The sequence below is a fragment of the Pezoporus flaviventris genome, unplaced genomic scaffold (genome assembly GCF_033815535.1).
Source record: "Pezoporus flaviventris isolate CSIRO_AGI_PZ_B2104156 unplaced genomic scaffold, CSIRO_AGI_Pfla_v1 ptg000003l, whole genome shotgun sequence".
Taxonomy (NCBI): Eukaryota; Metazoa; Chordata; class Aves; order Psittaciformes; family Psittacidae; genus Pezoporus; species Pezoporus flaviventris.
Genome location: NW_026892551.1, coordinates 4,137,153 through 4,157,454, shown reverse-complemented (window position 1 = coordinate 4,157,454; position 20,302 = coordinate 4,137,153). Strand labels below are relative to the sequence as shown.

The 20,302-nt window shown below is 41.5% G+C and overlaps 2 protein-coding genes across 6 annotated transcripts in view; both read right to left on the bottom strand.

The window, feature by feature from the left end:
* The window catches only part of LOC133265056 (T-cell activation Rho GTPase-activating protein-like), an 86,675-nt gene extending 68,164 nt beyond the window's left edge, over positions 1-18,511 (bottom strand). The window contains exons 1-5 of one of the 4 annotated variants that reach the window (XM_061445223.1): positions 17,984-18,511; positions 17,447-17,636; positions 17,098-17,223; positions 16,536-16,814; positions 14,980-15,255 (exon numbers count right to left, since the gene is read on the bottom strand). In XM_061445223.1, coding sequence (XP_061301207.1) covers positions 16,755-16,814; positions 17,098-17,223; positions 17,447-17,636; positions 17,984-18,114 — 507 coding nt within the window. In that variant the 5' untranslated portion in view covers positions 18,115-18,511 and the 3' untranslated portion in view covers positions 14,980-15,255; positions 16,536-16,754. Of the gene's footprint in view, positions 1-14,979; positions 15,256-15,745; positions 16,051-16,535; positions 16,815-16,894; positions 17,224-17,446; positions 17,637-17,983 lie in introns of those variants that run through there. The other 3 variants (XM_061445222.1, XM_061445221.1, XM_061445219.1) reach the window with 3 other exon arrangements.
* Positions 1-19,845, bottom strand: part of LOC133265055 (uncharacterized) — a 947,336-nt gene extending 927,491 nt beyond the window's left edge. For both annotated transcript variants that reach the window (XM_061445217.1, XM_061445218.1), the window contains exon 1: positions 19,059-19,845. In XM_061445217.1, coding sequence (XP_061301201.1) covers positions 19,059-19,677 — 619 coding nt within the window. In that variant the 5' untranslated portion in view covers positions 19,678-19,845. The remainder of the gene's footprint in view (positions 1-19,058) is intronic.
* Between the last annotated feature and the right edge of the window lie 457 nt (positions 19,846-20,302).

Genomic DNA, 20,302 nt, shown 5'->3' with positions numbered 1-20,302 from the left:
CAGTCACTATATACCTTTTCTAGATGAGAATTTTCTTTAATTCTTTCCTCTGCTTTTTAAATGTGTACACAAAACTCTAAAGACAAATAAGGTAATAACCACAGAATCAAAAAGAGAGCTAAGATATAAACAGACCATTACTGGGGAAATTAATGGATATCATTAAGCATTACCATAGAGATTTTTACCTCTTCCCATAATTACTTGGCTTTTATGCTCTTAATCCATTGAATTTAATATACACTGAAAGCGACTCAGATGGTTTTTATTTGCCTGTATAGCACCACCAAACTGCACAGCTACTCAGTCAGTTGGATACATAAGAATGGTAGTTTATATAACTTTGTGTATATAACTTTCCTAAGAATGGGAGCATCACATTTCCTGCTCATTATTATGACTATTTGCAGATATTTTCCTTATTTTAAAGGTTATATATGCTTCTGAAATGCAGCTATTTGAATTACAATATTGAAAAAAAAACAAATAAAACCACATAAATATCAAACTGTGAAAACTGCACATCTGGACCTCTGTGAACTTCTCTATCTATTTCACTCTTCACTTACAGACCTTCAGGTTAAAAAATATCATGAACATCAATGCCAAGAGCTCTAAATTAAATGACTCAAGCAAAATAAGATGGCATTCAATTATATACTCCTGTATGCATTCGAGGATCACCACAGCTACTGTAAAGTCATAATAGTTGATGTGGTTTAAGAGGGAGTGTGACAGAAGTGGAAGAGAGGAGAGCACTTCACAGCAATTTTATTCAACAGGTTTTCCCAGGATGGTAGCTGGTCTTAATGTAGAGAAATGAGAGTGCTCGGGGAGGTACAAGATGCTCCCTAGTGCTTGATGCCTTGCTGGTTCTTTTCAGCTAATATTGATGAGTAATAACTAATAAGCAAAATATATGCATGTATCAAATCCAGGAATGGAACAAGTGTCTCACACTGAAATAAAAAAATACTGACTGTATTCCTTGAGGACATAACATTTTTTTTATTTTTATTTTCTGTGATTTCTTTTTTTTACTTTTTCTCTTTTTCTTTTTTTTTTCCCTGTCAATTGTATTGTCAGAAAGGTAGGCTTTTTACTTCAGCTACCTGAAACAAAACCAAAGCGTACTCCAATTCAGTGAAAGGAATCCTGAACTTTTTCTGTCCTACCTGAAAAAAATCCCTGAATATAAAACTTTCATTAAAAACCCTAATACTTCAAACTCCTGAGGTAAAAATAGCTATAGTTTTCAGGTATGTTCTATGTTTTACTTACGTGTTTATCCTGTGATTCTTTCATTTTCTGTAATTAAAATATTCCTTCCCATGAAAGCTAGTCCCAAACTTTTGGGGACTTTGTAGTGCCAAACTATTTAGGGAGAAGTGCACTTTGGAAATAACTGTTTTCCCTCACATTCTAAAAAAGGAAAATTATCTCAGAATTTTTTTTTTTCTTGTAAGAATACTCCCTTTCCTTTCCTTTCCTTTCCTTTCCTTTCCTTTCCTTTCCTTTCCTTTCCTTTCCTTTCCTTTCCTTTCCTTTCCTTTCCTTTCCTTTCCTTTCCTTTCCTTTCCTTTCCTTTCCTTTCCTTTCCTTTCCTTTCCTTTCCTTTCCTTTCCTTCCCTTCCCTTCCCTTCCCTTCCCTTCCCTTCCCTTCCCTTCCCTTCCCTTCCCTTCCCTTCCCTTCCCTTCCCTTTCTTCTTTTCTTCTTTCTTTTCTCTTCTTTTCTCTATTTAATTTTTGTTCAAAGGAAATAAAACTAGCTTAAAACTGGATTTTGGTCTAATCTGCTATTTCTGGTGCTGATAAATCAGAAACAGTTTTTAAGACATTCAGGACATGAATATATATATATGTAAAAATAAATGTATGACAATAGAAGAGCAGTTCAAGTGGCAGTCTCTAGATTCTGCTTTGGGACCTTCTGGATTTTCTGTGAACAAGGTCCAGGATCATCAGAGAACCCCTTGAAATCTTCTAAGAAACTTGAAGGCTCCTGCTGCTCCCAGGTAAGGATGAGGTCCCAGGGGCAGTGAAAGAGCTAACCAGTGTTTAATTTTGAACTACAGCTGTTGGAGGTAGGGTAGAGCTCTGTCACCTGGTGTGGCACATCTCTTTATGGGGAAGGGTAAAACCTCAGCCTTCTTCAAGGATGGCCTAGCTAGCAATAAGCATAGGATCAAGATGGAATACACACTCACATGTGCTGAATGGACTTCAGGAACTGCTATGCACCAGTAGCTCTCACAATATATAATTACTATGAATGCTGATACTTTTCTGCAGTCTACCGCTTGAATGCAGACCTGCTTAAAACATTACTAACGGAAGTATTTTGTCATACTTCTGTTAATAATAGCTACTTTAAAATTAATGTTGCTTATAACAGATGACCTGTACAAACAACGGAAAATGATATTTTTTATGCACTTTTGAAGGTATGAGTTACACTGTAATTCAAAGACAAAGGGTAATTGTTTTTTTATTCTCAATATTTCTGCTGTCCTAAGGCCACTGAATGCAATGGCACAGATGATGTTTTCTATATCAGTGAAGCTACACGTGATTTTTCACAGTCCCATTATGAGCTGAAAACTCATTTTAGTACCTGGGAAGAAATCTTTGAAAGCCATTTAGCCAGATTTGCATCTCTTGTGGGCTGAAAAACATTCTTTCTTCAGGGAGCAAGGATTTTCAATGTTTCTTAAAGTAGGATACCCAGTACAACTGTCTTAACACCATGATTACATATTACCTATAAAAGTTATGCAATAAACTTATAAACTTTTTGGAATTAGAGAGTAACACACTCCATTTTATACAACAGTATGGTTGTGCAACTATATAACAGTGTGAAGACCCTGAGATGATTCTTGTGGGTTATTTTCTTTATCCAGTGGAATAGCAAGTTAGGTTTTGAGAGGTTTGAGATGTCAGAACTAAAACCTTTTTTCACTACCAGACTGTCTGGGAAAGGAAAACAATTATCCTGTAGTTCAAAATATCCAGAAATTTGGATGACAATAATTTTTCTTTTTTTTTTACTTTAAGATACAGTTTAACCTAGATATGATCAATGTTCACCATATTTTCCAGTTACTGAAGCCTCTTTCACTACAACTTCAAATACTGAAGAATACTAGTAATTCTAAACTGGAGAAACACATCATGTTTTGGGCACATAGGTTTTCCTGTTAGTTATTTTTAGTTAGTTCTCATCATGTAGAAGAACCAACCCTACCTTATTCAGAATTTTGCCTTGGAACCTAAAATGTACATGTCACAGCCCTGAACTAGAGGGTGCTTTAATTCTACTGTGAATACTGCTTTTAGCAAATGAAGCAGTAAATGCTCAATATGGAAAAGTGAATTCCACAGCTGAAGCTTATCTTCTGTTCTGCCTTTAAGCTATTCAATATAAAAGCTGTGAGAGTGTCAACAGAAAAATTCCTATTAATGCAGAAAAGGGAAATGTCAATATTAAGTTAAAAGAAACTGAATTTCACTTACAATGAAAACAAACCAGGATATGTAAGTGGGAGTAGGTACAATCAGTGATATTTACAGCTATGTAATTTGATTAAAAACTATGAGTTATGAGAAGGCACAACCCAAAAAAAATAATGTTTGTAAGTTGTTCTAAAAAGTTAGTAAGATCACGTTAAAGAAGTCTTGTCATGAGATGACAAAACGTTATGTCGATGCTCCCACATCACAGTCAAAATGGTTACAGCTGTGTTATAGATAGAGGCTAGAGCACAATGAGGAATATATCTACCTTGCAAAAAAATGTGATCAATATGCCCACTCTGAATGTTGTTTTCCACTGCTCACTATTATTTCTATCTAATTTGGCTTGAAAAGTTAATAAATAAGTGTAACTTGAATACCATTTCCACAGTCTGATTTAAATGAGAAGACAATGTACATCTAGTATTTTGACCAAACATCAATATAAAAAAATCACATTTCTGTCATCTTCACTTATACACAAAATGAGAAATTGATAATGGAAGAGAGGAAAGATAATAGAATAGTATCTTTAATTATCTTAGCAATGTATGCAATCAAAAATATCTAAACTCCTAAGCAAAAAAATTGAGACGACAAGTAAAGTTTATGAAAACTTCATTAGGGTAGTAAGTTGTTTTTTTTTCATTATGGAGATGATATTCAGAAGTGCTTTACTGATTTATAAATAGAACTTTAAAAATAGAACTTTAAAAATAGAACTTTAAATATCTAGTAGTAATTGAATTGTGAAAACCTTTAAAATAGTTCTTGCAGAGATATTGTCAACTAACATTATTTAAAAACATTCAGCAATGCTATCATTTGAAGTAATGAGAATAAGAAACATTACTACCTGAAGGTATGGATAAAATTCACAATCTTTTCTGTTAGAAAATAAAAAATGGCCCTTAGAACTTTATTCTTCCTTCTTATTTCAAGGTTTTTAAATGTTTATTAGGGGATATGAATCTATAAGGTGGAAGGGTATTTGAAAATTTCCAATTGAAATATATTAAACATATATATCAACTCTGAAAATTACACTGTTATCCAAGTAAAGTTTATTCCAATACAGCAAACACTGTCAGAGTAACGTTCATTGTAATCTAAGATATTAAACTACTGTAAGGAATACTTTCATTCAAAATTTGTGAGACTGAACTTATTTCTGCTTAAATACTAAACTGTTCTGGAGGCAGAAACATTGTCTGAGGGAAATTATTCTACCAACTTTAGCCTCAGGTTTTGTATCAACCTCTAAAACAAACTCAGTTAAAGTTCTTTTCTGGAACTGCAAAGTTTCCCAATCTCTTAATGAAACTGTGACTGTGATAAGTCACACTTGAGAAATATGGTGCATATTGATATGAGGATTTAGCTCCAATGCCCATTAAAAGCAGGATGGTTACATTAAATAGTTGGCAGCGAAACCAGGAAATGCACAAACTGATATGTATAATGTTAGCATTGGATTTGGAGCCTTTCCTGATTCTCTTTGCCACTGATTCATCAAAAATCATCATCACAAACTGCTTAAACACAGACCCCAAAATAATACTGATCTTGTTATAACTGATCTTGTTATACTGGGCATATTGGATTTAAAGGGAAAGAAGCTTCATAAGTCATTTTACTACCTTTGACTGAAACTGAGAAATTAATTTTGTTGTTCCTTTCTTTACAGGTCATGGAAGGAGGGGCTGGCCACTTGGGAGGAATATAAGGCTGCTGCTAGAGGATGTAGGAAGGCAGCTAGGAGGACTAAGGCCTCCTTAGAATTAAATCTGGCAAGAGGGGTCAAGGACAGCAGAAAGAGCTTTTTCAAATACGTGGCAGATAAAACTAACACCAGAGGCAATGTGGGCCCACTGATGAACGGGATGGGTGCCCTGGTGACAGAAGATACAGAGATGGCAGAGTTACTGAATGCCTTCTTTGTCTCTGTCTACTCTGCTGCGGGCAGTCCTGAAGAGCCCTGTACCCCTGAGACCTTAGATGAAGTCAGGTCGACGGAGCGGACTGCCTTAGTCGATGAGGAATGGGTTAGAGACCAGTTGAGCAATCTGGACATCCATAAATCCATGGGTCCAGATGGGATGCACCTGCGGGTGCTGAGGGAACTGGTGGAAGTCATTGCTAGACCACTCTCCATCATCTTTACCAAGTCTTGGGAAACGGGAGAGGTGCCTGAGGACTGGAGGAAAGCAAATGTCACTCCAGTCTTCAAAAAGGGCAAGAAGGAGGACCCGGGTAACTATAGACCGGTCAGCCTCACCTCCATCCCTGGGAAAGTGATGGAACACCTTGTCCTTGGTGCCATCTTAAGGCATATCAAGGATAAGAGGGTTATGAGGGGCAGTCAACATGGCTTCACCAAGGGGAAATCATGTTTGACCAATCTCTTAGCCTTTTATGAGGAAATAACACGGTGGATGGATGATGGCAGAGCGGTGGATGTGGTCTACCTTGACCTCAGCAAAGCATTTGACACAGTCTCCCACAGCATCCTCACGGCTAAAATGAGGAAGTGTGGACTGGATGATCAGGTAGTGAGGTGGACTGCGAACTGGCTGAAGGAGAGAAGCCAGAGAGTTGTAGTCTATGGGGCTGAGTCTAGTTGGAGGCCTGTAACTAGTGGAGTGCCTCAAGGGTCAGTACTGGGACCGGTATTATTTAATATATTCATCAATGATTTAGATGAGGGAATTGAGTGTACTATCAGCAAGTTTGCTGATGACACTAAGCTGGGAGGAGTGGCTGATACGCCAGAAGGCTGTGCTGCCATCCAGCGAGACCTGGACAGGCTGGAGAGTTGGGCAGGGAGTAACTTGATGAAATATAACAAGGGAAAGTGTAGAGTCCTGCATCTGGGCAGGAACAACCCCAGGTTCCAGTATAGGTTGGGGAACGACCTGTTAGAGAGCAGTGTAGGGGAGAGGGACCTGGGGGTCCTAGTGGACAACAGGATGACCATGAGCCAACACTGTGCCCTTGTGGCTAAGAAGGCCAATGGCATCCTGGGGTGTATTAGAAGGGCAGTGGTTAGTAGGTCGAGGGAGGTCCTCCTTCCCCTCTACTCTGCAGTGGTGAGACCGCATCTGGAGTATTGTGTCCAGTTCTGGGCCCCTCAGTTCAAGAAGGACCGGGAGCTGCTGGAGAGAGTCCAGCGCAGGGCAACGAAGATGATTAAGGGAGTGGAACATCTCCCTTATGAGGAAAGACTGAGGGAGCTGGGTCTCTATAGTTTGGAGAAGAGGAGACTGAGGGGTGACCTTATCAGTGTCTATAAATATATAAAGGGGGAGTGTCACGAGGACGGAGCCAGGCTCTACTCAGTGGCAAACAATGATAGGACAAGGGGTAATGGGTACAAACTGGAACACAAGAGGTTCCACTTAAACTTGAGAAGAAACTTCTTCTCAGTGAGGGTGACGGAACACTGGAACAGGCTGCCCAGGGAGGTTGTGGAGTCTCCTTCCCTGGAGACATTCAAAACCCGCCTGGACGCATTCCTGTGTAACATTATCTAGGTGTTCCTGCTCCGGCAGGGGGATTGGACTAGATGATCTTTCGAGGTCCCTTCCAATCTCTAACATACTGTGATACTGTGAAATAAGAATTATTTATTAAACAAATAAATAAACCCCCTAAACAATTAAAGGTAAGATAGCCTTCTACAGTTCAACATCAACACTGCTTCCAAAATGCTAGTCACTGCTAATTGAATAGGAGCTGGTATGAAAGCCTGAACAGCTATGTGTGCTTCAGGTGATGCTTATCTGTGACTGTGCTTCAAGCAATTAACAAAGACTGCAGTAAGTAAGGATAACAAAGTCATCATTAATTTGTACATGCAAGAAAGTTGGTGTCAAGCTAAAACTTAAACAAGTTAAAAAAGGTGTCTCAGAATATTTTATCAGTTTTTGCCTTGCAGTGTAAAGAGATTTTAACACAGTAATATGCACATTGAAGTTTAGACATTAACTAGCCTTCACACACACTTTACCTTGGTTATATTCAAGATACAGCCTTCCGGCAGTGACATAGAGTAAAGCCTGTTTTCCATTTGCCTTTAGGGTTAATAACATCTTCAAAGAAGACTGATGAAATAGGGTACTTGTGCTGTATGTAAATATGGGTAAGAATGAAAAATTAAATGACAAATTCAGCCTTTGCTTTCTCATTTGTTTCAACATTGAGAGGTTATAGAAACTTGCTTCATGAATCGCTTGAGCATTCATTGTAATTCCCACACACCTGTATGGGAGACGTCATGTACCTCATCTTGTAGAATTAGGGTTAAACAGTTCTGCTTATTTCTAGGTCATATATCTGTATTTTAAAATGAACATTTATTTATATAAAAAGATTGTGAGGCATGAAAATATTTTCCCTGGGAAGAAGCAGCTTCAGCATTGTAGAGGAAGTAATCATGTTCATTAAATGCCCCTGTTGGATCTAACACAAGAGTGCAACACTTCATCGGAAGAGCACTGATCATTAGGCTCATCTTTTTCTATTCTGTCCTGGTGTTGCCTGGGAAAGAGTTAATTTTCTCCCTAGTAGCTGATGCAGTGCTCTGTTTTGGTTTAGTCTGAGAATAATGTTGATAACACACCAATGTTTTAGTTGTTGCTAAGAAGCACTTTACCCTGATCAAGGACTTTTCAATCTCTCATGCTCTGCCAGTGAGGAGGAGCACCAGAAGCTGAGCGGGAGCAGAATCTGAACAGCTGTCCTGAACCAGCCAAAGAGATGGGTATTCCCTACCAGAGCACGTCATGCTCAGTATATAAACTGGGGGGAGTTGGCCTGCAGATGCTGATTGCTGCTCAGGGACTGGCTGGGCATTAGGGACAGAGCAATTGTACACCACTTCTGTTTTCTGGAGTTTATTCCTCTCTCTCTCTCCTCTTCTTCTTCTTATTGTTGTTATGATCATGTTTTATTTTATTTCAATTATGAAACTGTTCTCTCAATCAGTGGGGTTTACCTTTTTCCAGTTCTCCTCCCCATCTCACTGGAAGGGGTGGGGAGGGCAAATATATGGGGGTCTGCATGGTACTTCACTGCTGACTAGTGTTAAACCGTGATGTATGCTGTACCTGTTCTTTAAGTAGAAGATTGTAATCATAACAATTAATTTCATATTTCTCTTTGGAATTTTAAATGGGAAAACAATGTAAAAAAATTGAAAGCTGTTATTCTATTACACATTTCAGAAAATAAATTAATCTAGGCTACTATGGTATCCTTTGTCATCATTGAATCTCTAGTCAGTGGTTTTGTTTTATTATGCTTTCTTTTTTCTTGCTTTGAGTAACTCAATCTATTTTCAATTTCCTACTTCTTTTTTCCAAACGGTCTGTGAGTTCACACATTCAATTTCTGGTTCAGTTCATGTGTAATATGTCTTCAAATATGGAACTTAAATATTTTTCCCAAAAGTAATTAAACACTGGCTGTTCATATTTATTTTGTTGGTCATTTGTGATTTCAAATGCTGGTAGCTGCTTTCTTTGTTGGTCATGTCTCTGTAAACACTTGACAACAAGATAAGGTGTGCGTTCAGAAATTCTGAAGGTTAAATCAGATTTTTCATTTCAGGATACAGCTATTATGAAGTAGGTAACTACGAAATAATTCATCTTTGACATCAGTATATGAATGAGATCTGCCTGTTTTTCACTTTTAGCTTTTGTTATAAAGTGACATCCACCATTTATGAGTAGTTTGATTCAGTGCTGCAAATACTAAAATGGATGTATTTATGAAAGTGCCTTGGGTTGCTCATTCAGGTCAACAGTTTTAAGCAAATGAACAGCCCTTCAACAGTGAACAAGATTATTTATGTAATTAAATGAAGTATCTGTTTTAAGTGTTTCCAGTACAAAACAAGTTCTCAGCACTATGAAATTTTCCACCTAGTATATGTGGGACACACCACCAACTTAGCAGTACACAACATAGTATTACATTTACACCATTATCCGTAGACTTCATTAGTGACTGTCAGTCTGTCAGTTGAGAGAAATAGTCTCTTTTGGAGTGCTACACATCTGGCTCATTTTAGGCATCTATTTTATGGCAAGATGAATTGTCTTATACAATTAGCTGTTTTTCTCCATTGATGAGAAAAAGGCTTTGATGATTAATCTATACTGTAGTTATCTACATTTGGTCAGAATACCACCCAACATATCATTGCAGCAAAATTAAGTGTCATAGAAGAGGCCTAGAGTAGCACCAGGTGACCTAGTTCATATAATGAATAATACAAGTAGCACAGTTAAAGAAGCAATGTCTATTAGCGGAAGTATACAGTAATACTCTAACGTAGCTAATCTCCAAAAGCTGAAGTTGTTCATTCACAACTATCTAGTTGCAACTAGCAACTAGCATTATATTTTTCACAACACTTACTTATGCCATGTAAAAGTACTCGTATAAAACACCACATGTGAAAATAAATATGAAAAACAAACAGATAAATTTTCTATTTATGAGTGTTTTATTTGCCTACATCATTACAGGGGAAAAATTGAAAGAAATTCAAAAATAAACCAAACATTTTAAAGGAAGTTCATCCTGATACAGAAGATAATCCTGTATTTCCATCAAATTTCTGTTACTCAAAATCTAGCTTGTGTAAGAATAGACTTTTACTTACTAGGGTGTATGATATGGTTGTGCTTGGATTTTAATATAAGCATAGATGCATGATCAAGCAACGTGACACATCAATCTTAGGTGTTTTTTTTAAAAATATACAATTACATTTTTTTACTATTATTTCAGAGATATTTTCTTATTTTATGTATTTCAGATATAGTTCCATGAAGTTGTAACTCACAAAAGAGAAGCAATAAAATAGGAAGACTAAGACTAACATAGTAATAGTTTCTCTGTCTTTATTGTTTAAAATAGTTGAAAGATATAGAAGAAATTGAATTTGGGGTAAATGCTAGTTAGAGGACTTACGATCTCATTCTGCACTCATGAAAACTACAGACAATTTCACTGAAGGCATAGGAGCTATTTTATATAAACACTGAATAGCTAAGAAAGGTCAAGATTCATAAGTATGGATTTTCTCAGTACGCAATAAGAATATTATTTCAAAGATGAGGAAATAATAGTTACTTGACTGTGCAAGCTTTATTTAACATTGATGTCTTTGGGATCTATTTTGATTAAAAGTTCTGTATGTGATTGTGGAGGGCAAGTATGACAAGCTCCTTTACACAGAAACTCTATATCAACCTTCCCAAGATGTACTGAGAAAATTCAGCTTGTATGTACTTCCATAGAATGAGTTGAAATTAGATACACTTAGATAAAAGATAATATTTTTGCAGGGGTGGTCTCTTTTACTTTTTGTAATTTCCTGAAAGTTGAAAGCTTTCTTTTAAAAACACAATGCCATAAATTAGTTATCTTTTCTTCTTCCAAAATTAAATTGGTTAATACAACATAGACACTTGCTGATGATGTAGTATTAATAATGGCCTTAAAAAAACAAACTTCAGGCAAAGAGTAATACCAACAAAGATGTCAACAGCTGTTCCAAGACAGAAAAAACATGAGCCTTGCAGTCTGCTGGGTCCTATTAAGTCTCATATCATGAACACATTTTTATTTTATTTTATACCTTTCTTTAAAATAGCAGGCTTAAGTGGAAAAAAAAATGGATTATCATAACTACCTTACACTGATCAAAATTATTCCTGTGATTAAATGATAACTGTATGAAAGAAGAAAAGAATTCTCTCTACCTCAGTAAAGACCTCAGTAATATTAAATAGTTATACTGAGAATGTTAAGAATATAGAATATGTTCACTTTGTGAGCATAAGTATTGCTGTATTTAGATCTGACTACACCTCCCTCTTCCAGTATATTCTCTCCCTCACTCTATATGGTTGACTAATAGTTCTGGTTTTGGAGAAGAGAGGTACATGTTTAAAACAAAGCAACAAAACAAAAAGAAATCAAACAGTATTAGATTAATTGCTTTTAAGATCTTTCAAGATATTTTACAAAGAAAATATTTTCAAAATATTATGATGCATTATGTGAAATACTATTTTCTTCTTTATAATCTTTATCTTGAGAATTCCTTTGTTTGGATTTGTGTTTGTATTAAAGAGATAAGAAGCAGCCATTCCTTATTTACTTTCTCTTCAAAGAGAGAGTCTTTTTGCTTCTATAGACTTCTGGTAAACACCAGCATTTGCCTTTTTCCAATATAAAACACTAATACCACTTCAGGTGAAGCAATTCTTACCTCTGATCCTTTTCACAATGGGCTGAACAAATCCACAAGATGTAAACCCACAACAGTTTAAGATAAAGACAATAATGTTTTCTGGTTTAGTCTAACTCCCTTTGTTAGTCTGTATTAGCGTATTCTGTATCTTTCTTTTCTGTTTTTTTTTTTTTTTATTGGCAGTGATCACTGACCTAATGATTTCAAAGAATTCCCCAATGTAGTTTCAAGAACTTTTTCTTGCACTTTAATGGCTAGTCTAGCATAGCCCTGGATAACCCATTATGTTTATCATTCTGACACGAATTAGGACCAGTTCTAAAAATTTGTGTTGTATTTGTTGTCATTTAACTTCACAAGTAATTTTATTGAGTTACTCATTTTTCTTAAAGCCCCTTTATAATGTACTTCTTGCTTATTTCCTAGGGCATCTTGGCATTCTACCATACAATTTTGCATATTTTATTGAGCCTCTCAATCACTTCAGGCAGCCATGTTTTTGAACTTTCTTGTTCCAAAGATTGCTTTTTACATCTGTCTCTGTGTTAGCTTAGTGCTATAGCGCATCCCTAGGTCTAAAATCTAGGCATCTAGGTAAGACTAAGTTGGGTCCTTTTCAATGGATTCCTCACAGTGGATTTTATGTTTCTTTTTAACAAATTCCACAGTACACTATATTGCATCTTAACATTGCTTTTTAGGGCAAGTATGGTAAATTGCTCTTCAATGACACCTTTCTCTCTCAATTATACAGGAGTGCTAGAAAAGATTCCTAAATTAGATTAATATCATAAATCTCTAAAGTGTAATGAATCCCAGCTTTAGTAAAATCTAGTTGCTGATATTTAATCTGTTTCACCGGAACGTGCTCAAGGAGGTTTAGAAAATATCATGAGAAAGATGTCAGAGGCACTGTGGTTTACCCATCGCTCTGTAAAGAACCACTTGAGACACTAATAACTGTTTCTCAAGAGGAATCTTGAAGCTTTTTCCTTCATCCTGTACTCTAAAAGTTATTATGTTTATCTGAAGGAGAGTCACAATGGGTGATCCTGTTATCAAGAACCCTCTATACTACGGATGACCCTTCAAATCCAAGCATAATTCAGAATAGTATATCAGCTTATAATTGCAGGTCAAAAGGTTTGGAGTGGGTTTTTTTACCTTTTGGTTTGGTTTGGTTTTGGGGGTTTTGGGGGGGTTTTGTGTTGTTTGTTTTTTTTTTTTTTTTTAATATAAAAATATTGCAAAACTAGTACTAATCTCCAGTCTATTCAACCTTGGTCAAGCCTCAGAGCTCCAAACTTTTTGAAACAGTACTTCAAGCCACTTTTAATGGCACTGCTTTTTCTAACGTTCATCATTGCAGTAGGTGTTCTTAAAGTCAATAGATTTCTGAGATTTACTTATACTTTCTCTCATCTATCTTCTTCTGTCAATATTTTATCAAAGTAATTTTCATCTCATCAGACTGCTTTTACCACTAATTTAACAGTGATTTTTACAGCTTTTAAATTTTTTTTAACCTTATGTTTCCTTTTTTTGTTGTATATAAAATATAAAACCACATTTGGAATAAATTCAATTTTTCAAGTCTCTGATAAGTTGTGGAGAAATTAGGCGTCTGAATGATGTAAGAAGGCAAAAGGTTAGCTTCACTACAGGCTTTATAAATTAAGTTAAAGAACAATTCCTATAAGATCTGTTATAATATTTCCAGATGTTTTAAGAGTTTACTGAGATGAAAATAAAATATGGAGGTGGAAGTTCCTTTGCTCCCAGAATTTGTAGTAATCACATTTAATAATATTTATTTCTGAAATTGATTTGGAAGAAAAAAAAAACAAAACAAAATAACAACCACAGCGAACTCAAAGTTATTCTCACTTGAGCAATTTAGTATTTAGTTAAAAGATACAACTGACGTTTCAAGACCTCAGTTCTTGTCTTGGAAAAGTTGAAAAACATAACTTCCTATCTTCCAAGAAGCATGAAAAAAAAAAAATACAAATGTTAAAATCTTGCTTCTGTAGTGAGATACTTCATTCTTAATCTTTGCTAGAAATTCAACCCCTTGCCTGCTACCAGGGCACTAAGTCTCTTTTGCAGTTGATCTGCAGGTGGAGCAGCTTCTGGTTTTAAGACGCAAGTTTTCAGCCTTTGCCATCACCGGCATGTCTATTTCCCAACCCCATAGGTACAGACTCTACCACACCTCCTTCAGCAGAAGTGGAGATAGAGGCTTTTCTTGTAGCTAGAGGGTCTCAGGGAAGATCCAGTTATCTCTTTCTGGTGATCTCTTTTTTTTTTTTTTTTTTGCACAGGCTGCTGAAACAACTCCTTCACTTGGTGACACAGATGTTCTACTGTCCTGGGTTCAGCAGTAGCAGTCATGTTTTTTCCTTTGTGTTAGCTGGTGCAGTGCTGTGTTTTGACTTCCAGCCTGGGAACAGTGTTGGTGAAACTGATGTTTTTGGTTCTTGCTAAGTGATGTTTACCCTGACCAAGGACTTTGTGAGGCTCATGCTCTGCCAGGGAGGAGGGGAAGCTGTGAGGAAGCAGAGGCAGGTCACCTGACCCAGGCTAGCCAGGGAGGTATTCCATACCACAGCACGTCATGCCCGGGGTGGGGGATAACTGGGAGTTACCTGGCAGGACACAGGCTTCCAGGTGGGACTCGTTTCTTGGCTGGTGGTATCGTATTCTCTTCCCTTGTTATTTTCTCTTATCATTGTTGTAGTTGGTGGTAGCGGTGGTAATTTGTGTTGTACATTGGTTGCTGGACTGTTCTTGTCTCAACCCGTAGGAGTTGCACTCTTTCGATCCTCCTCCCCGTTCTTCCGGGAGCGGGGAAGGGGAGAGCCCGGGGGAAGGGCCTCGATTGTTGTCAGCCCGGCACCACTCACTGGGAGTGAGTGAACAAGCTGTCTGGCTAGGGTTTAAACCACGACAGTTCTTTTTGGCACCGAATGTGGGGCACGAGGGGTTAATTTTTTTCCAAAACAGGATTTAGAGTTTGGTTGGTTTTGGGTTTTTTTTTTTTGTTTTGTGTTTTTTTTTTATTATTATTATTTTGTTGGTTTTTGGTGTTTATTGAATTATTTTTTTATATATGTATTTTTGGTTTGGTTTGGCTTTTTTTTTTTTTTCCCTGTTGCGGTTTTACTATGGGTTTTTTCAGGTGTTTTTGTTTGGTTTTGCATTAGTTTTTTTCAATTTTGTTTCCTTGTTGTTTCTTTTGTTTCTGTTTCAGCATCTCTCTGTCCACCATGAGTGCTTGTCAATGAAAACACAGTGGTGCAATTCAGTGCTCCTTTCTGTTGCCTGCCTGCATTTTCTTTTAGAAACAAGTTTCTCTTTACTTCTGGACCTTAACAGGTGTCTAAGATATGCAGCTGTATTCCAACAGCAAGCAGTACTCTTCTGGAGCTTATTTGAATCTTTTTCAAGGTGTAGCAGTAGTTCTTCTTCATTCATAAATCTCTGTCATTTCTTTCCTAATCCAAAGACTCTTTCAGAATACTTTCTTTCTTATTTTCCATTCTGCAGGATGCAGATGGCAAGGCAGAGAGATACAACTGTTGTAATTCTTTCTGCTTTTTTACTACCAAAGCTAAAGAGCCAGTCAAAGAGTAGTCTTGTGACACACCATGAAATTACTGCAAGTCCTTTCCAACCCTAACTATCCTATTCTAACCCGAACTATTCTATGATCATATGAAGTGTGTACTCAAACAGTATGAAATAACAACAACCCTATAAGGTGCTTCCTAAACTATATCCTAAATATATCCTATATCCTATAATCTGTTTCCTAAACTATAACCTAAATCTATCCTAAAGTATATCCTAAAATTTGGTTCTAAAAGACATAGTAATAAATGAATAAACATAGTTATAAACACAGTAACAAGTGTATTAACAAATGTAGTAACCACCGTAGTAACAATGATAGTAACAAATGTGGCAGTGAACATGGGAAGCTGAAGTCCAGAGGCCAGCTCCCCACTTGGGGAGATGCACCAGCAGGTGGGGATTTGCTGGTGAAGCTGAGGAGTGAGCCAGCAAGGCCTCCTGAGAGGGCTGGGATAGGTCTGAGGGCGCTGCTCTGGCTCCGGGACAAGATGGTGGAACCTTCCATTCAGAGCAGGACATGGTGGCTCTGTCCTCGCCGCTGCCGAGGTGGTGCTGGGGCCACAGGGTGGAACTCCAAGGCCAGGAAGCAGAGTGCATGCGGGGAATTCAAAGCAGTAAAAGGGCACCTGCAAGGGCAGAGTCAGAAAGCACTGATGAAGCCATGAGGGCAGGAGCAGGAGGGAATTGGCTCCTAGGTTTTTTTTGGAAATATGCTGTAAAAGAGGTCATTGCTAGCACAAGAGAGAGGCTCCTTACAGGTTCCCTACTGGCAACTACAGTGTTGCTTTTGTCCCTTCTCAATACATGTGATACCTTCAGAGCAGGGGAAGCTGAAAGAGATGTGCAGTGCCACCATGCCAGGCAGCAGGGTTCAGCAGGGAGCCTGGGAGGCAGGGAGCCTGGGAATCCGGGATATGGTCCTTTCCAAAAACCTAGCAGCAGCATCCCTTGCTTTGCCATACTAAAATCACAGGTTGGCAGGCAATGCTGGGTGAGCATGTTTCTCCTGACATACATGTTCCCCCAAGGGAAGGACCATACTGTACACCTCAGGAGTGTTTCCTATACTCAGGGCTTGGCAAAAAGATGGAACACAGGCTCTGCTACATACCTGGGTGCCTTGTTCTTCCCCTGCTTGAATTTCTTCAGTTGCCCATCTCTGAGAGCTCAGTTTTGCTCTTCTTCTGGCACAGTGGCCCGTCGCTGCCCTTTTCCCAGGCTGCTCTTCATTTCCTGGTGTTGTGTGAAGAGCCTGAGAACCTTTCCATTCAATAGTATTGTGAGACAGGTAAAGCCATGATTACCCTGAGCCAAGCAAAGCCAGGCAGTTTTATCCTTTCTCCCTGGAAAATCTCGTCTGCTGTTCACTCTCAGGAGCAACAGGAGGCACCTGCAATGGCAATGTGTAGGTTAGCAGGGGGCAAGGACCTCCCTGCACAATTTCTACCCTAACTCTAAAAGGTGCATGCTTTGGATGGGTTTGCTCAGCTCAGCTGAGCCAGCTGTGGTGGGATCACCTCACAAAGCGGGATGGCCAACCTGCATCAGCCTTGTTCTGCACTTTGGCAGAGCTGCAGGCTGGTGGATGACCGTGCTTGTCTCTGCAGCGACAGCAGCCCCACCTTCTGAGGGGGGAGGCTTTTGTTGTCACACTTCTTGCGCACTTCACTTACCTCTGCTGTTTCCAGCTCTGCTTGTGCTGCTGGTGTCTCCTCGTCTCCCTTGCTGGCCAACCCGGCCACCTGCTCTCCAAGGAGTTCCTCATGGTGTTCAATAAGGAACTCGAAGAGCTCCGTCACCTGCACACAGCAACCCCCTGGATTCACTGAGAGGGCTGATGAGGGCTCAAACAGCCTTTCCCAGCCTGACCTGTGCTTCTGTGCAGGAAGGTGCAGCCATGGGGCTGCTCTTCCCAGCTGCTGACCCATGGCTTTGCTGACTGGAGGAGGCAGCCAGGACCCTCCGAGCAGCAAAGCTGGGCTGGGCTGGTGACGCTGTAGCTGGGTGGTCAACACAGAGTACCTTCCCTGTCTCCAGAGCAAGGACATCAAGGGGCAGCTCCTGGGGTGGGCTCAGGAGGTTTGGTGCCAGGCAGATGGCCAGGTTCCCAGCAGTCATCTTCGTCGTGGCCACATTCTTGCTGATGCTGATAAGCAGTGACAGCAAGTGCCAGAGCAGGAGAAGGTTGGCGTCTGGTAGCTTGCTGGCCACCCTGAGGGAACAGGAGCACAGCGTTGACAAAGTTAGCATTGACAGCACAGGTCTCCCAGGCTGATCTCACCCAAGGCCACTGCCTGCTCTACAGCAGAGGGACTGCCTATGCTGAGATACAGCCACCTCCCTCCCTGCCCTTCTGTAGGAGGTCCTTGTTGCAGCAATCCCCAACACCTGTGGGAAGTGATCCCCAGAAAGAAAAGCTTTTTGGTGCCCCTCTCCCACAAACATAAACCCCACAACACCAGGAGGTGGCTTGTAGGAGCCATGGCTATTTCAGGCAGGCCGTTTCTTTGCAGCTCACTCCCAGCCTGTGCCAGTCCCTGCTGGCTGCGCCACACTTACTCTTTCAGTGCTGCCAGCCTGTCCTGCCTGCTGGTCTTCTCCATGGCGCACATCCACTCCTCGAAAAGCTGGAAGTTGGGGAGCTTTGAGGGGATCTTTTGGAGGAGGTCCTGCAGTGCCAAGGGCTCCATGTGAGGCTTTGGCCACTGCACCCAGGAGCACCTGCAGCATCCCCAGGCCTCTGGCTCATGAGCAGGCAGCTGGGTTTCTGCTTGTGCTCCCGCAGGCACCCATCAGCACCAAGAGAGCCAGGAGCTGCAGGGCTCTGGGTCAGCAGGGCTCACCTTCAAGAGGACAGCCAGCAGCAGCACGGGCTGGGTTTCCAGCTGCACTGGCACCCCACTGTCCAGGGCCTCCCTGACCTTGTGGCAGGCATGCTGGCTGGCTGCCAGCCGGAAGATCCCCTCCGTGGATGGGCCATGTTCATTGAGCAGAGCCAGAAGGTCCTGAGGGCACAGAGGTGGAGAGTTGCTGGGCTGGAGACAGGCACTTAGATAGGTGCTGGGGACAGCCTCTCCCTGGAGGAGCCAGTGGGACAGGATGGGATGGGATGGGATGGGGTGGGATGAGATGAGATGGACTGGGATGGGATGGACTGGGATGGGACGGGACCCCACAACCAGGCTGGCTTGCCTGGATGGACTGAGGCAGCATGCCGTCCTGGCTGCAGAGATCTCCCAGGGGCCAGACAAAGAGAGCTCCCACACCAGCAGAGCCCAATGGCCCTGGTGCCCCTACTGCAGCCAAGGTCCCTTGCCATGCCAATGGCCAGGGCAGCCTCCTGCTCCTGTGAGTCCCGCTTCCCAAGAGAAACAGAGTAAAGAGCCGTGGAGGAAAAGCACCAGGAGAACCCCCCCAGACTCCCTCGGTGCTGTCCCCCCCTGCCACCGAGGGCACAGAAGAGGCGGCAACATATTGGACTGAGGGGACATGGGGTTCAGCTCTCTCCTGCTGCAGAGTGATGAGGGTGGACGTGCCCTGCGGGAAGGGCAGCAGCATCCCCATTGCCACACATGTGCCAGCCTGCAAGAGCAGGAGAGAAGGGCCATCCTGCCCCTGTCTTCTCTGCACTCACCATCCACGTGGCCACGTAAACCCTCACTACTGGAGAGGACAGGAACTGGCAGCTGCCTGGCACCAGCCTGCAAGAAATGGGCTGCACTCACCAAGGAGCCCCACAGCAGAAAGGGTCCCTGGAGAGCTGCATCAGCCTCTGGCTGTGTGTGAGAAGTGGGGATGGGTGAGATTGCACTGCAACAGACCCTGACCTGGGCCTGGTGCTGTAGCAGCTTCTTCAGGCTGCCGGCATCCTGTGTCATCTCCTGGGCAAGGGGAAAAGAGCAGAAGGTGAGGAGCGATGCAGCTGACGCTGGGCTGGAGGAGCCCCTGGGGACAGAGCAGAGGCAGGAGGGACACTCACAGCATGGCGGCCACTCAGCTCCTTCATCACCATCCTGATGGATGGCAGCTGGGTCACCCGGGCTCCCTGAACTCCTTCCCGTGGTCTGTGCATGGGGAAGGGGCAGAGAAAGAGCTGTGTGAGACCCAAGCCAGCTCTTCCCTCTGCTGCCAACCTGGGGAGTGCTTCCATAGTGCCCGGAACAGCCGGTACCACCCAGGAGTGGAGCGGGAGCAGCGGGAATGGCGAGGATGGGGCTGGGCAGGTGTTGGCTGGACACAGCTGGATGAAGCATCTTCACCAGATGTGCCTGCTCAGCAGTGGGGGCACCTCTGCCTGCAGCTGTGGGGCACCTCTACCCAGCTCAGAAGAGGTGTTTTCTCATTGTTTGGATGCCACTCATGGAGCATCTCCCCATGATGGGAGCACAGGCAGCCCAGGCTGCAGTGCCAGATAGGGCTTACCCAAGGAGGGTGCTGATCCAGAGTTCCTTCACTACTCGGGAGCTGCCAAAAAAAGAGAAGAAACAGCCTCAGTGCCTGTTGTGCCCCAGCAGATGATGTCCCATGGGGCGGGGCAGGGAGAGGTACGGCCCACCCCTCTGGTGGGATGTTGCACCAAGACTCACCAGAAACTGACAACACAGGAGCCACAGGGCCAGAGGAAGACAAGGGAGCTGGAGGCATTCCATTCCTCCTCCTCTTCAGCAGCATCACCAGCTCAGCCCTTCCCACTGCTCAGCACCTGCAGCAGGCCCAGGGCCAGGCACAGCAGCAGGTGAGGGGTGCTGCCAGGTCTGCAGAGAAGAGCAGCAGGGAGTCAGATGGAGGTGGCCAAGCCCAGTGGCTCCCCTCTTGTTCCTGCCTGCCATGGGCATGGCCACAAGTGCATCCAGCACCAAAGTGCCAGGGGCCTGGGGC